This window comes from Phascolarctos cinereus, unplaced genomic scaffold (assembly GCF_003287225.1).
Source record: "Phascolarctos cinereus isolate Bilbo 61053 unplaced genomic scaffold, phaCin_HiC Scaffold_1;HRSCAF=81, whole genome shotgun sequence".
NCBI classification, from domain to species: Eukaryota; Metazoa; Chordata; class Mammalia; order Diprotodontia; family Phascolarctidae; genus Phascolarctos; species Phascolarctos cinereus.
The window spans coordinates 235,335,879-235,353,624 of record NW_027555514.1 but is presented as its reverse complement, the minus strand read 5'-3'; the positions used below and the strand labels follow the sequence as shown (position 1 = coordinate 235,353,624).

At 40.3% G+C, this 17,746-nt stretch overlaps 1 protein-coding gene across 1 annotated transcript in view; it reads right to left on the bottom strand.

The window, feature by feature from the left end:
- Window positions 1-17,746, bottom strand: part of MYRFL (myelin regulatory factor like) — a 137,079-nt gene that overhangs the window by 29,600 nt on the left and 89,733 nt on the right. The window contains exons 16-19 of the mRNA XM_078150345.1: window positions 16,595-16,679; window positions 14,295-14,366; window positions 14,161-14,213; window positions 13,853-14,041 (exon numbers count right to left, since the gene is read on the bottom strand). Of these exons, the coding sequence (XP_078006471.1) occupies window positions 13,853-14,041; window positions 14,161-14,213; window positions 14,295-14,366; window positions 16,595-16,679 (399 nt within the window). The remainder of the gene's footprint in view (window positions 1-13,852; window positions 14,042-14,160; window positions 14,214-14,294; window positions 14,367-16,594; window positions 16,680-17,746) is intronic.

The window sequence follows — 17,746 nt, the reverse complement described above, 5'->3', positions numbered from 1 at the left end:
CTTCTGCTTACAAGAAACACAGTTAAAAAACCAAATACATACACAAAATAATACAGAGGGGATGGGAAAAAATTTACCAGACATCAAGTGAATCCAAGAAAGCAGAAGTTGCAATCATGCTATCTGACACAGCAAAAACCAACATTTAAAAACTAAAAAGGATAAACAAGGAAATTATATTATGCTGAAAGTAACCATAGACAACAGACCAATATCAGTAATAAACTTATATAATCCAAATGTCTTAGCATCCAGATTCATAAAGGAAATATTACCTGAGCTTCAAGAAGACATAACACAATAGTGACACAGGAGACTTCAATAACCCTCTCTCAGTTTTGGAAAAGTCTAACAGAAAGGGAAAATATGGAACCAAAAATAGAATGAGCCAAGTCAAGGGGTAGGGAGTTTTCAATCACTGTAGTGTTTCAAGTAAACATTGGATATTATACAGGGGAATCATATTCATGTATGTGTATTGGAACAGATCTGAGAATCATAGAACTGGAAGGGGCTTTAGCAACCATCTAGTCCAACCCCCTCTCATTTTACATATGAGGAAACTGAGGCCCAGAGATGTTAAGTAATTTGCTCAAGGTATTAAGTAGCAAAATCAGAATTTCAATCGAGTTCCTCTGGCTCCAAATTGAAGACTCTTTCCACCATCCCATATTGCCTAATCAAATAACCTCTGAAATTGCACTCAACTATGAAATTCTGTGACACAATTTATGGTTGTCAATCTCTGAAAAATTCTATTATAGACACACACATTCTTTCACTGAAAGACTGCAAAATAATATTTAAAAGTTATCTAACAAAAAAAAGTTATCTAACAGAAAAGAGTGCTGATTCTTCTCCTTCTTACAATAACATATCTTTCTATATTGCATTATTATCTCATAATGAATTAATATTTAACTTTGTAAAATTTATTTATTCTGCTTAAATAGCCTTTAAGCCCCTCAAAAGCATCCTCTGCAAAGCCTAACAAAGTGCCTTGTAAATAATAAGTTATAACAAAAACAATCCCCTCAAAACCCAACCATGTCATGAGTTGAGAAGCCAAAAACAAACTTGGGAAATATAAGCAAGGTGATATATAGCAGTGTCATCATGTGCCCTGAAACCATTATAGTGGTTGTGAAGGCCCAGCAAAAATCCTGAAATTTTGGCCAATTAGGCTCTAGCAATACCACTGATTGGGTTAGTAACTTTAACTAATGTGATCAAACTTCCCATGAATCTAAGAAATAAATAGGGTGGAATAAGTTTCCAGGCTGGTCCAACACAAAATTATCATGATGATTACCTTGACATGGAGGGTACCTCTTCACATTCTGGTGTCAGAAGACAAGTGGTAAATCAGAACAAGTCAGTATAATCCTAGATAGGCCAGGGTAACTGCAGCAGAGATCTCTCATAAGAAAGTCCCAGGCTGGATGATGGAAGCAATGGGGAGCAACAGCAATACATTCATGTGCAGCAGTATTCATAGAAAGGCTCCCTAGGCCCAGGGGCTCTCAGGAGAGAAAAACTATTAATTAGTTCTAATTATTCTAATTAATTAATAATAATAATTATAATTAGAAGGCCCTGAATATCAAGTGCTCTGAATCTCAAAGATCCAGGGACACCTGTTCTCTTAGAATAAATATATAGTGGGAGATGGGGGTGTGCATGAGAACACAAGTGACCTAGATGGAGACCAAGCTGGACCAACCACACCACCCAAAAGCCCAATGGAGTGTGGCTCCAGTACAAAGCCCCAATTCTGGCACTAAAGCTGAAGATATGAGTAAACAGAAGAAGTCAATGACCACTATAAAGCATTATTACAACTCAGGAGAGACTCAAAAATCCATCCTAGAAGAAAGTGCAACTGAAAGCAAAAATGAAAGAAAAAAATGAATTTTCCACGAAGACTACATAAATACCTCAAAAAAAAAATAAAGCATAAGAAAAAAAGGAATATGAGTTCTAGAGGAAAGCAGCAGAAATAGATTAAATAGCTTAGAACAGAAAGTAAACATCCTAACCCAATTTGTGTACTCTCTGAAAATTAGAATAAATAAAGCGATTTAATAACTTTAAGAGACAATAAGAAATACAAAGTACCCCAAAAATCGTATAGCAGTTTTAAGCCTTAATAAGGTTGTCCTAACACTTTTGGGACCCTGTGTATTAGAACAAAATGAAAAGATTGGAAAAATAGAAAATATAGAAATATATAAAGATATATAATATCTATATATTAATTATATATTATTAATCTAACAATAATAATATAGAAATATATAGAAATATAGAAAAAAGAAAATATAAGATGCCTCTTATCAAAAATAACTAAACTGGAGAACAATTTGAGAGGTAATTTAAAAATCACTGGACTTCCCCCCAAAAATCTTAATTTTAAAAACCTTTGAGGCTCTATTTCAAGAAATCAAAATGAAAATGACATAGATCTATTAAAATTAGAGGCCAAAGTAAAGAGAGAAAGACTGTACCAGTCATCTGAAAGAAACCCCAAAAGGAAAAGTGCCAGGAACATCATAGACAAAATTCAGATTTTCCAGGTCAAAGAAAAAAGTACCACAAGCATCTAGAACAAAAAATTTCAAGTACCTAGGAACAATCATCAGGATCAAACAAAATTGGGCATCTTCTACTATAAATAAGGGATCTTGGAATGTAATATTCCAGAAGATAAAATATGTAGGCTAATCACTAAAAATACCTTGCTGCAAAGTTGAATAGCATCCTCCAGGGAATAACAGAATATAGAACTTTCAAGCTTTTCTGATGAAAAGACCAGAGCCGAGCAGAAACTTTGAAATACAAACACAAGAGAAAATGAAAAACCTAAAAGGGAAATCTATTTGAGCAATTGGAAGGGGCTATGATGATGAAGTTTCTCAAATGCTAGGTACTGGCGACACAAGGACAAAGCATGAAGTAACCCAATAATAATGCTAGCCAGAAAATACCCAGCAAAACATAAGGGTGGCTAGAATTCTACATCAGAAGCTCACAATTTGCAGACTGACAAGGGCTAATCCATATCACAAATACAATCCTTAAAATATCCAGGAGAACTCAACCAATAAACTTTCCTGGAGCCAAAATATTATCTGATTGAACAGCAATTTAATCAGATTGAATTGTTCAGGTACACAATTGCCTGGACACAACAATGATTCACCAGAACTGAAGAACAGCATTTTTCAGAAATGTTCCCTACCAAACACTCATAAGCTTACAGTTGTATGAAATCACAGGCTTTCAAAATCGAGAGACCCAGCTAAAGTGATCTGAATCATGCATCATCCTATCTGGGAGTTATACCTAAGATGCTTCTAGTTGGTAGACAAAGGATAAGCTTAGATCCAAATCCTTTGATTCAATGACAAAAGCAGCTATTTTATTTATTTATTTATGCTTTTTTTTTTTTGGCTAGGCAATGGGGTTAAGTGACTTGCCCAGGGTCACACAGCTAGTAAGTGTTATGTGTCTGAGGTCACATTTGAACTCAGGTCTTCCTGTATCCAGGGCCGGTGCTCTATCCACTGCGCCACCTAGCTGCCCCCAAAAGCAGCTATTTTATATACCTGTGCAAGAGTCTGTAGCATATTAAATATAAAAAAGTTAACAGTAGCTTCCCTGCTATTCTCTGTCTCACCCCTACTCCTATGCATTAGACTCTCTCTACCTCTGATTCCTCCCTGGGCTCCCTTTACTCTGGACCTCTAGGCTTCTGATGAGGAAGCATTCACCATCATTAGCCTAGCTCAGATCCATGGCCCATATTCATACCATGCTTGCTAGGACCCCTCCCCTCCCCCTTTCTATTCGTTGCTGTGGGGACAGCACTGAAAGCCATACTACTTTGGAGAAGAGATGCATATAAATACTAAGAGTTCAGGGGAAAACACGTCCCTTCCTTCCCCAGATAAAGAAACATTTGAGGCCAAAGAAACAGAGCAATGGGGTTGTGTTGATAAAAACCCCTCGGCTGTGGGGGGTAAGATTCTCCTAGGGCTTTCCAGGAGCCCAGGCTCAGAAAACTCCCACAATACTACTAGGGACATGACATTCATCCTAGAACTCCACTCACCATCCCTGTGAAATACCTGACCATAACAATCCTCTCCCCCTTTTAGACTATAAGCTCCTTGAAGACAGGTATTGTCTTGCTTTTTGTTTTTGCATCCCCAGGGATGCCTGGTACAAAGTAAGTGCTTCCTAACTTTATTTCCATTCATTCATTCATTCATTCATTCATTCATTCATTCATTGCTACAGGATCATTTCTATCTGAATGCCATTGAACATGAAAAGAGGAATATTTTTTTTCTAACAACTTAAACTCACGCTTTAAAATTCGAGGTGCTCTTTACCTACACACTCTCACTGGATCCTCCCAACAGCCCTGTGAGGCTGGTACTGTAAGTATTATTATTCCTATTTTATTTTATAGATGAGGAAACTAAAGCTCAAAGATATTAAATGATTTGCCTATGGCCACCCTGTAAGTATAAGATGTGGGATTTGAAGCCTGGTCTTCACAAAGTCCAACTCTCTATCCACACTATCCATTATACCATGCTTCAACAAATGTTACAGGTATGGCTTTCCATGCCTATACAGATAGTGTCCAGATATTTTGTTAACACTTTACTGAGAAGAATCTATTTGAGGCTTTTCCAGAAGATATAATATTTCCTTTCTCCTAATTTCTCAGAGATTCCAAAAACTCCCAAGCTTCACAGAATTCCTATTTAAAATTGCAGATCTACAATAATTGTCAAACACTACTGTTTCTGTTCTAGAGGTAGCTAGGTAGCTAGGTGGCTGAGGAGTCAGGTACATGGCTCCATCAGGATAGAGTGTTGGTCCTGGAGCCAGAAAGACTTGAGTTCAAATCCCGCCTCAGACACACCCTAGCTGTGTTACCTTGGGCAAGTCACTTACTCTGTTTGCCTTAATCCATTGAAGAAGAAAATGGCAAACTCCTCTAGCATCCTTGCCAAGAAAACCCCATAGGAGGTCATGAAGAGTCAGATACAACTGAACAATAACAACTATTTCTGTTAACATTTAGATTTCATGTTCTAATACACAATCTGGAGGTAACTACTTCAGAACTGAAAAGTCCATTAGAACACACACAGAAAGGATAACAAAGCCCTCCTGTTTCGGCTCTTCACTTTTCCTTCCTTCAGTCCTACCTTCCTAAGCATTACCTAGGATTTCAACTCATCAATCAACCCTCTGTACCTTTCACGGCTGTGGCTTGGGAGAGAATTCTTAACCAAACAAGGGATAGAGGTGACTACCCATACATACATGCAATGGTCAGTTCTGAGTACGTGAAACTAAAGCTTTGGGATTAATGAAATTACAGGGTGCTAGAATAAGGAGGTAAACAGTACAACTGTATTAAATACCTTGGGCAAATGTCCAATCCGATATCCATTATATTTAGGGAATTAACAAAAAACATGGAAGATTGAGAGCCATCTCCCAACTGAAAAGTCAAAGCATAGAAGAAATTTTCAGGAGAAGATAAAAGGTTGGCAGGGTTGCAAATTACCAACAACCACATGAAAAAACACTTTCCAAATCACTAATAGGAGAAATGCAAATGAAGATGAGGCTGAGGTTTTATCTCAGCTCTGGGATGCTACCCAAATGGCCAAGGTGACAAATGATCGAAATAGTTGATGCTAGAATGAACATGGGAAGACAGACATACTAATGTATTGTTGGCAGAGCTCCAAAGCGGTTGGTCCATTCTGGAAAGATGGTTTGCAAGAACAGCACATGAACTGTTCACGTCCTTTGACTCTGAGACAGATAACCTCCAAGAAAAAAAAAGAAATGCCCCAAATATACTAAAATAGTCATACTAGCCCTTCTTACAGTATTAAAGAAGTAGAAGCAAGGCTGATGTTGATTGGGCAATGGCTAGAGAAATTGTGGTATACAAATGTGATGAAGTATCACTGAGAAAAAAACTAGTGAGAATTCAGAGAAACATGGAAAGATTTGTATGAAATGATGCAGAATAAGGGAAACATAGCCAGGAAAATAATATGTACAATAACAACAGAAATGTAAATGCCTCTTAATAGCTAGCACTTACATAGCACTCTGAGATTTACAAACTGTTTTGCACATGTTACCTTATGCAATCCTCACAACAATCTTGTAAAGTAGGTGCCATTTTTTTTTCATTAATTGTTACAGATGAGGGCACTGAGGCACGGAGAATGACACAGAAAGGCAGGATTGGGACTCAGGTCTTCCTGACCCCAAGGCTACTATGCCACCTAGCTATCTAATAAAAAGTATATTGAATGAAGTCCAAGGCCGTTAATTATAATGATAATTTTTTGAGGAGTAAGGAAATGTGCATCCCTCCTTTTGTCGGAGAAGTAGGGGGATTATGTGGGTGAAATATTCAGTTACTGAATTAGAGTTGGTTTTGCTTAACTGTTTTTCCTTGTCATAAGGCAAAAGGTATTTGGGGAGGGCACATCAATAGATAACCATCATCTGAAATCAAAAAGCATCAATAAAGCTTTAAAATTTTAAATTAAAAAAAATAGATGCTCTATGGAGGGAGAGAAGAAAGGAATCAGCCATATGTAAAGGAAGAGAATGGTGAAAAGATTTTCCTGAACTGAATTACCCTTGTTCTATATCCCTTCCCCAGGCTCCACAGCAGCCTGTATATGACTTTATTCCTTAGCAACAACAAAGGTTAGGGTAGAAGGCCTTTTTCTGGGTCACTTTCAGCCCAAGTCACCTGAATCTCTCATTCAGAGAGCCAGGAAAATGCTCTCTCCTGTCTAATAAAAAGAAACCCAGGTTAATAGTTTAAAGGTTAGTCCACGATTAACACAAAGGTTTCTCGTATTATTAATGATGTGAAACAATCTTTTTCCGGCCTAGGATTTGGAACAGTTTGGTTTACAGAGATAAAATAATGGCTCCTTAAATTTATCTTCCATTATTTGTCATAACATACAACTCCTTCTATTGTCATCAATGAAAAGGGATGGGATGAATCCCAGGGAGTTTCCAGGTTGATTCATGCCATGCAAAGTTCAGGCTAGACTCTCTGGTTTTGATTTCCTTTCTTTTGACTGGACTGACTCCTTGAGTTATTGTGACCTCCTAGAGCTTTTCTCCTCCCCACCTACTTCCCCACAACACTACCCCGCCCCCACAGGGGCTGGAGTAGTTCACAGAAGCATCAATTTAGAACTGGAAGACCCCTTTGAGACCCTCTTATTTTACAGATGAGAAACCAGCAGCTCAGAGAAGACTGGGGATGAGGGAAAAATTCCTTTCACTATTCTCTTCCCTTGCAAGTGTCCAAGGTCACACAGATGTCCTTCGACTCCAAACTCCAAAATTTGCTATTAGTGGGGAACAGCCTGCCACCGCATGCACCTTCTCCTGTCTTCATGCACCAACCATCTCCCACTCCTGGTGTGCTTTCCTATTTTACTTCTGGCTTCCTTCAGCACTCAGCCCACTGCTATCTTCTGCAGCAAGACTCAGCAGGTCACTTCTGCTGCTAGACACTTCCTTTCTAAGGTAACTTTCCATCTATTTATTTACTCTCCCCTATTAGAATGTAAGCTCCTTGAGGACAGGAATCGTTTTTGCTTTTACCTTGATTTCCTCCCAGTGTTTAGCACACTATCTGGCATATAGGAAATTCTTCATAAATGCTCATTCACTGAATGAACTTAAAGTAGCAATTTCTTCACCTGGGGCATGTTAAGGGACTGAGAGGTTAATTTAGCACGCATTGGGCAGGACACTGTCTTTTGCCTTTCTTTGTATCCCCAGCACTCAGGAAAGTGTCTGACTCATAGTAGGCACTTGAATGTTTATTGCTTTTTGTTTGTTGATTGATTGACTGACTGTAAGGGGGGTGGGATTAGTTCACCCTGAGACATCACATAGTCTCTGAGTTCCTGAAAAGAGAGGCAGCCTTCCTGGGAGAAGTTCTCTGCCACTAGTAATCACACCTTCAGGGAACCTGTGAAATTAGGCATCTGTTGTGTTTAAAGTGATTGCAGTGTTTTGTTTTGTTTTTTAGGTATATCCTAAAATATTTGCTAGCTTTATTTCAAAGGCGAGAGCTGTGCATTGAACTTTCCTAAAACCGAGTTGGAAATATTAATGTATAACGTAAGTATGCACTCCACAGGCCACAAAATGCTTTCACATATACAATCTCATTTGCCACTCACAATGGTACCATGAGACAATAACGGCAGCCAATACTATTCCTATTTTGTAGATGCCTCCACATAAGTTCTGATCAGATGACTCAAAATCATAACAAGAGCTAGAATTTACTTAACTCCTCAAGGTTCACAAAGTGCTTTTATAAATATTATCTCATGTGAACCTCACCCTAGGAGGTAGGTGCTATTCTTATCTCCACTTTTACAGATGAAGAAACTGAGGCAGACAGAAGTTAAGTGTCTTGCCCAAGGTCACACAGCAAATAAGTATTTCTGGTGGATTTGTACTCACGCATTCCTGACTCCAGGCCCAGCGCTCTATCCACTGACCCACCTGGGTCATAGTGGAGTAGGAGTGATCCTAGGTTCTCAAAGACTCTACCAGTAAAGCACAAACTCTGGAACTTTCTTTTTTTTCCATCAAGGCAATCAGGGGTAAGTGACTTACCCAGGGTCACACAGCTAGTTAAGAGTCAAGTGCCTGAGGCCATATTTGAACTCAGGTCTTCCTGACTCTAGGGCCATTGCTCCACTTAGCTGCCCCCTGGAATTTTCTAACCAGTTGGAAGGGCTTCCATTATAGTCTGGTGACAGACTGTGTCTGATGTCCAAGAACCATCCTAGCTCAATATAAAGAAGTTGGACCATGAGGCAATAGATTATTCGGCCATGGCAACCCATTAAGTAGATAAAAACATAAAATATCCTTGAGTCCCAAGTGGCCCCCTTTTCTTATTATAAATGCCACCTCCTACAGAAAGCCTTTCCTAATCTTTCTAGTTATTAGTACCCCTTCCTTCCTCAAAGTTTCTTGAATTTCTAAAGTATTAGCGGTAGAAAAGGAGACAGAAGGTGATAAGAATTACAGTATCTACAGGCTACAAATAATAACTGTCAGTACATTTAACCTTCATCTCACGATGATGAGTTAGTATTTTACTTTTAATCAATCAATATTTATTAACAGTCTACTAAGTGCCAGGCACTGTGCTAAGAACAGGGATGGGGAGTGCAAAGAGAGGCAAAAAGTGCCTGCCCTCATGGAGCTCACAATCAGATGGTGGAGACAACACGCAAACAAATATATACAAACAAGCTTCATCCAGGATAAATAGGAAATATTTAACCAAGGAAAGGCACTAGAATTAAGAGGGGATGGGGGAAGTTTCCTATAGCATAAGGGATTATAGTTGGGACTTGAAGAAAGGCAGGGAAGCCAGAAGGCAGAGATGAGGAAGGAAGAGCATTCCAGGCATGGGGGGACAGCCAGAGAGAATGTCCGGAGCCAAGAGATGGTGGGTCATCTCTGTAGAATCTCCAGGAAGCCAGTGTCACTGGACGGAAGACTAAATGGCACTTAGTAAGGGGTAAGACTGGAATGATTGGACAGGAGAGGGTCAGGTTATGAAGCTAAGTAAAAGGAATCTTCTTGAAAAAGACAATAAAGTTGGTGCTACCACACATTTCATTTCATTTCATTACCTGCTGGGTCCTATCCTCTTACACTACTCGAGGTGAGCATAGAATCATGAATAACAACACTTATCTCCTACTTCATCTTCTGCAACAGAGAGCTAAACTTGGAATCAGGAAAATGGGAGTTCAAATCCCGCCTCAGACACTTTCTAGTCATGTGACCCTGGACAAGTCATTTCATTGTTCCCGGCCTCAGTTTCCTCATTTGTAAAATGGTGAAAATTAGCACCTACATCTCACTGGGGTGTTGTGGGGATCAGGTATAAAACACATTGTAAACCTCGGAGTGCTAAATAAAGGTCAACTATCACTACTGTTATTTTGTCATAGCATGCGACTGTGAAGAACTTAGCAAGACTTAGGACATTATAAACCTTGATGGTTTCAATGCAAGATGGGCATAGGGGAAGATACTTTCTTCAGTAAGAGAATCAGAAGGCATTTGATGCAGGGAGCAGCAAACAATAGTCTCCCCACCCCCAAACTCCAGTGAAATTTTACTTAGCCGGTTCTTCAGAGGTGATACTCGATACCAAAGGGTCATCTTTCCAATGACCCAACTCATCTTACTTAGAGAGGTTCTTTTTTTAGTAAAAGTGAAATAACCATCAAGAAACATACTCCAAATTATTCTGCAGACTCATAAACAGGATCTGCACCCACAGGGAGAGTAATGATTTGTGCTGGTCAGGTTATCAAAATGCTGATTTCACCTCATTTATTTTATGACCAGTATCACTGCTGAGTAAAGCAGGCTCATAAAAATGCTTTTGGAGCCAGGAAATTGTATTTATTTATAAGCTTGTTTTACATTTACTTTTTATTTTAACAACTTTTTGCTCCCTGGAATCCTGTTCCAATTTCTCCCACTTTTAATGGTCTCTAAAACCTCAAAAATGTTTAATTAAAAGAAGTGGTTGCATGATTTCCCACCCTAGAATTCAAGACATCCAGGGAGGAGGGAAGACTCCAGGAAAGGGAGAAGGAAGTCCTTTTCTTTAAGCCCCAAGCAGTGCCCCCCCAAAGTGGGGTGGGAGGTCAGAAAGGGTCATAGTTCTGGATACTCTTGAGCACACCTATCCAGAAGAAGCCTGTTGGGATAGCTAACCTTAATCCTGGGAGCCCTCAGTCCCCAAACCTACCTCCCCAAAATTATTTCTGAGTGTTTCTCTGGAAGCAAGCCTGGAGACAAAAGAAACTTTTTAAGATGACAAAGGGAGAATCCCTCTGGGTTCCCATAATCCAGGAGGCAGGGTGGTTGAGCTCTAAATGCAAAAATAGCAGTTGCTGCCAGACATCATAATGAAGGCACCCTCCTCCCTCCTACTCTGAGACTGCCTTCTTTTGTTGTTTTGGGTGTGCCTGTGAATGCATGTGACTCTGTATGTGTGTGTGTGTGTATTTAAATCTGGAACTATCATTTCATTTGTGCAGGGCATTCTAGTGCTACTAAGGAAGATCAGCTGCTGCTTTGCAATTTATAATCTTAAAAAATTGCCAAAGACACTTAAAGGTTAAACGATTTGCCCAAGGTCACACCTCCAAGTATGTACAAGAAGTAGACTCTGAACCCACATCTTCCAGACTCAAAGGCTGGATTCCTAACCACTATACTCCACTGCCTCTGAGGCTATAAATTAAATAGAATCTATCCAGGCCCCTAAGCCAGGACTCACTAAATAGACCCTTTATATAACAATTTGTAGATCTGAGTGTGTTGAAAGAAGGGTGAGCAGAGAACCAGCTGGGACTTCTTTGTGGCAGAGAAGGGGAAGTCCAGGTCCCTGGATGCCCTGCCATATGTCTCTCTATTTGTGCCCTCCCCCATTGTACATTTCCCACTAGGGTAGTCATCAAGCATTTATTAAGCACTTACTGTGTGCCAGGCACTGTGCTAAGTGCCAGGGATACAGAGAAAGGAAAAAAAACCAGGGTCCCTGTCATCAAACAGCTAGGCAGGGCAGTGATAAGTGGACATAGTACTGGGCCTGGAGGGAGGAAGATCAGAGTTCAAATCCAGCTTCAGATACTTATTAGCTACATGACCCTGGACAAGTCACTTAACCTCTATCTGCTTCCGTTTCTTTACCTGTAAAAAGGGGATAATAATAGTATCTACCTCCCAGGGTTGTTGTCAAGACCAAATAATATAATAATTGCAAAGTGCTTAGTAAAGTGCCTGGATCATAATAGGTGCTCTATAAACGTTAGCTATTATAAGGAGCTCAACCTTTTATGAGGGAGACATCATGCAAACAGCTGTGTTCATACAAGATATAGAAAGAGTAAATAGGAGATAATTTCAGGAGGAAGGCATCAAAGGGAGAGAGAGAAGACCAGGAAAAGTCTGTTGTAAAAGGTGGGATTTTAGTTGATCTCCAAAAAAAATAAGCAGGGGCTAACCTCCTGCATTGGGCTATGCTGTAAGCAAATGGAGTTCTTGACGACTGAATACAGCACAAGCCTGGGTAGGGATGATGCTAGGCCAGAAAGGGGATGATACTGTGGCACGAGGTCACTGTCAGCTGTGTCCTTGACAATATCTTCTGAGCCTTTCACTATTCTCTCGGGAGTGCCTCCATCAGTGGTCACAGGACCCTGACATTCTGTAGATTCTAGAATCACTTTGAACAGGGGAAGAGTCGCTTCAGCAGCACACCTGTGCCTACCCCAAAGTCCAGGCACTCCTCAAGGAAAAGGTAACTGCTAGCTTTTGGCTCTGTCCCATTAAGGACAGAACTACTATCCTAATCGATTGCATATTTCTAGGTATTGTACAGCAGAAATGAAAGTAAAGATTTTTAAGTGCTCAGAACTAGAGTCATGGCTGCGTCAGCAGGGAGAAGGGATTGGATGTGAGAGATAGCAAAGCAACAGAATTGGCAACCTTCGTAACAGCTTGGAAGTGGGACCGAGTGTCTTAATAGGAAGAATTACAAACTAGAAAAATGTTCTGTTTATCTGAGAGGCACTTGACCGTTGGGACTGGCCTTATAGGGTATGACTTCAGGGATGCTTCTCTAGCAAGGCCCAGCTTCCCCAAAACTGTCTCCCCATTTAGCCTTCCTGCCACTGATGTTTCAAATTCCACTACTAGGGATTCATTCTTTTCATTGATCCCTTTGAAGGATTTCTTTTTTCTAAAGTAAATACTCCACAGAAGGCCAACACATTGAACTAATTCCCACCCACACATTTTTGACTTCTCTCTCTTCCTGACATAAGGAACCCTAAAACAGCCACAGATCTGAGAGGTAGGGTTGAGAGAAAGGTACTGAAATGGGGAGGAAAGGATGATGAAACGCAGGGTGAAAGCCCCAAAGAAAAAGTTTACCTGCTTCCCAGTTTTGCCTGGTATGCACCTCCCCTCACTACTACTACTCTTCTACTACTATCTCTCTACTACTACTACTATTGCTACTACTACTACTACTACTCTTCTATTACTATTTCTCTCCTCTTCCTCTACTACTAATACTACTACTTTTCTACTATTACTATTCCTCTACTACTACTATTATTCTTCTGCTACTACTATTCTTCTACTACTATTACTACTGCTCTTCTACTATTACTATCCCTCTACCACCACCACCACCACCACCACTACTACTTCTATTCCTCTATTACTACTTCTAATTTTCTGCTACTCCTCCTCCTCTTCTTCTTCTACTACTACTACTACTACTACTACTACTACTACTACTATATGCTACTCTTTTACTACTACTATTCCTCTATCACTACTACTACTACTTTTCTGCCACTGCTACCATTATCTAGCATTTAGAAAATACTTTAAAATTTGAAAAGCACAGTAACCCTACCTATGAGGTACATGCTATTATTATCTCCATGTTACAGATGAGAAAACTGAGGCTGGGAAATGTTAAGTCATTAACCATTAAGTTTCCAAAATCAGGTCTTCCCAACTCCGAGTCCAGCCTTCCATCACTGAGCCTAGCTGCCAAGGTGGGGTCCTTTCTAAAGACTTGACATATCAGGGGCACCAGCCTGGGTCTTAAATCATCAACCGCCCAACTGATATTTGGCAAGAATAAAATGATGTGAGAAACCTTAGGCTTTTCTCTCTGAACGCCCCTTACCTGGAGACTGCCACTGATCAACGTCTATATTCTTCTCCCTCTTAATCTTCTTTCCCATAGAACTTCTTAGGGCTCTTTTGGCCTCATTCAGAGGACAACAATAAGTATTACAACAAGGCAATATCTCACAGAAAGTGACTTCGAGATCCAGGAAGAAGGGCTTGGGAGTTGTGAGAGATGAATTTGGTGCTGCAGAAGAGGGGGTAGGGGATGAGGGAAGAAAAGACACCAAGATTAACCAGAAAGGCTGCTTTGAGTTGTCCACAATGAAGGCTGAAACAATGAATACCTGCAGTAGAGGACAATACCTGCTGGCGTGGTAAATGGAGGGAAGACTGACGGCAGAGAGCTCGTTACATTGCTAAAAAAGAACACAACATTTAATGGTCAAAGGCAATGAATCAGCTAATCACCCAAGAGCAACAGGAATGGAATTCCTTACCCAGAAATAAGATTTTGGTTCCGGTCTCGATCTCGTAAACTAAGTATATAAAGACAGACTATCGTCAAGGCACTGGGGAAAAAGAGGGAAAAGAAGAATTATTTAGCAATTTGACACAAGGCATGTCATACACATTTGATTTGCTAAGGACGAACTGTATAAAGGGTCACACTCAGGAGACTTTTCTTTCTGAGCATTCGAGAGAGGGCTGGCTGCTGCTGCTGCCTCTGACAAAACAGGTGGTTAAATATTCTGACCAGAGCCATAACTAGGATGGGGCACCTGGAAATTTGCCTCAGGACACGAGGATGTCTAAGGTTCTGATATCACTTTCCATTCTTCAGCAGCCATTGAAACCAATATAACATCTATTTAACAAGAATAATGACTGGTTCATAGTATTATAGGTTTAGAGCTGGAAAGGACGTCAAATCCCCACATTTTGCAGATGAGAAAACTGAGGCCCAGAGATGGTAGGTGAGAAGGCAAACTGAGATTTGAACCCAGGTTCTTTGACTCCAAATCCAGCACGCTCTCCACTACACAATGTTAACTTTCATAATGAAAAGTCTGCCTCCCTCAAACGACTTTGTATGTGCTGTGCATACATTTTTGTATATCTGCATGTACATAGGGTGGCTAGGTGGTACAGTGGATAGAGTACCAGCCCTGGAATCAGGAAGACTCATCTTAGTGAGTTCAAATCTAGCCTCACACACTTACTAGCTATGTGACCCTGGGCAAGTCACTTAACCCTATCTGCCTCAGTTTCCTCACCCGTAAAATGAGCTGGAGAAGGAAATGGCAAACCACTCTAGTATCTTTGCCAAGAAAACTCCAAATGGGGTCACAGAGAGTTGGACACAACTAAACAACATCTGCGTATGTATTCTTTTCCCCCAAACAACATAAGCTTCTTGAGGGCAGCGACTATTTATTTTGTTGCTCTATCCCCAACACCTCACATGATGTCTGCCACCTGGAAGGATTTATCAGTCAATAATTCTTTAACTGAACCTGGGTTTTCTCTCTAGTGGCGATCACCACCCATCCATGCCTTCTCTTTCTGGCCAAGTCATGTCTGTTTTTTAATGCCCTGTGGCCACCAACTCAATTTATCTATTTGTTATCCCCTAGCTTACGACATGCCCACCCTCTTCCTTTTCCTGTAGGATGTGTCTTATGGTACTCCGTTGGTGCAAAAGTCATCTTGGGTCATGGCAAACAATGCAAGTGATTACCATTAACAACATCAAAAATACAAAGAGTAATGTCATTAGTTTGCAACTAACCCATTCCTTTTCTCCTATACTTCGCTACTGTTCTGTAAAATCAATTAACAAAATCAGGCAGTACTACACTAAAAGGATGAAACTAATGGGAAAAATGGGTCTCCACTACTGTACAAGACATTACTCTTGAGTTCTAAGGACAACTTTTTAAAACTATGCCTACATAAGCCATATCTGTCCTAGGTGGCGTGGTGACTAAAGCTCTGGGCCTCGACTAGAGAAGACCTGAGTTCAAATCTAGTCTCTCAGACACCTGTGTAACCCTGGGCAAGTCACTTAACCTCAGTTCCCTGTAAAACTAAGATGATGATGATGATGACAATAATAACCTCCCAGAGTTGTTGCGAGGATAGCACAGTACCTAGCACACAGTAACTGCTATATAAGTGTTGCTCAGTAGTGTCTGACTCTTCATGATCCCATGGAACATACTGACAAGCAGCTTTTCTTGGCAAAGATACTGGAGTGGTTTGCCATTTCCTTCCCCAGGGCATCAAGACAAACAGAGGTCAAGTGACTTGTCCAGAGTCACACAACTAGTAAGTGTCTGAGGCCAGATTTGAACCCAGGTCTTCCTGACTCTAGGCCCTGCACTCTGCCCACTAAGCCACCTAGCTACCCCATATAAATGTTAGTTATAATTAAATATTGAAGATTAGTAAAATATTTATGCGTCTACACAATTTTTGGAATTGCCTATAAGTTTGATACTGATGCACATGTAATGAAGCGTACTCAATACCTTGTATGGTGCTGGCCATATAATAGGCATTCATGTATTTGTTCATTGATACTGTGTGTATTTGAGAAGGCCTGAAACACAACATTTAAGGACTGAAGCAACTGTTTTTTTCCCCCTTCAATATATGCTTCAACAGGGTTCTCTCACCTACCCTAAAAAACAATCCAGGGAATACAGAAAATCAAACTCTCGCTCAAGTGGTTTCTGGAGGAGAGAAGAAGGGACAGGGTGGAAAAAGAATAATGATAGAGAGGGAGTTTTCTTACCAGAATACCATGATAGCAATCAGAGTAATAACCAAGATCTGGAAAATCCAGTTGGGACATGCCTGTTTATTCCTGAAAAATAAAGCTACAAAAAAAAATTGCTTAAGAAGAAAATCCTTAGCAAAAGGGAATCATTGAAGAATGACACAATTCTGCAATTTAGAGATGTTGTCATCCACGTTAGAATGTAAGCTCCTTGAGGGCAGAGTCTGCTTTTGCTTTTTAGATTTGTCTGCTTGGTGTTCAGCACGGTGTCAGCCATATAGGAAGCCACTCACTGTTTGTTGGTTGATTGACATGAAGTGGAAATGTTTGATTCCAAGTCATGATCCATTAGACTGTAAGCTCCTTGAAGGAAAGGGCTGTCTTTTGTTTTGTTTTTTATCTCCAGCACTTTATACTGTGCCTAGCACATAGTAGGTGCTTAATTAATGTTTATTGACTGATTAGTTGGTCCATCGGTTGGCTGTTGATTGTTACTATTTTATGTATATTACTCCTATTTTATAAGTGAGGAGGGTGGATGATCTGCCCCTGGCCATTTAGCCAGTAAGTGTCACAGGTAGGATCTGAACATGGGTATTTCTGATGCAAATCCATCATAATCATTGTGCCACCCTGCGGATGTGGGAATCATCTCTATAGACGCCATGGGAGTGGATGTGATTTCCAACTCAGAGAGACTTAAGTGAGATGTAAAAAGGGCCAAGAATAGAGCTTTTGCAGACCTGCCCATACTTAAAGGGTGAGAGGCAGTAGAGGAATCAGGGAAGGAGACCGATGAGTGATCAGAAAGGGAGGAGAAGAACCAAGGAAGAGTCAAATTCCAGCAACCAAGGAGCAAGGCTATGGAGAAAAGAATGGTCAATAGTATCAAATGCTGCAAAAAAAGGCAAGAAAAGGCAAGAGAAAAGATCACTGGATTTGGCAATTAAGAAGTAATGAGTGACTTGGAAGCAAAACCATAGAGACTCAGAAATAAGATTTCATCAGGATAAGGAGTGAATGGTGGCAAGGAAGTGGAGGCAGCAGTTGAATGGAGACAAGAAGACAATGGTTTAAGACGGTGGAAGAGTTAAGTCTTTCCTATCATTTCTCATAATGGGAAAGCTGAGCATATTTGTAGTCGGGGGAGAGGAAGAGTAAATATTC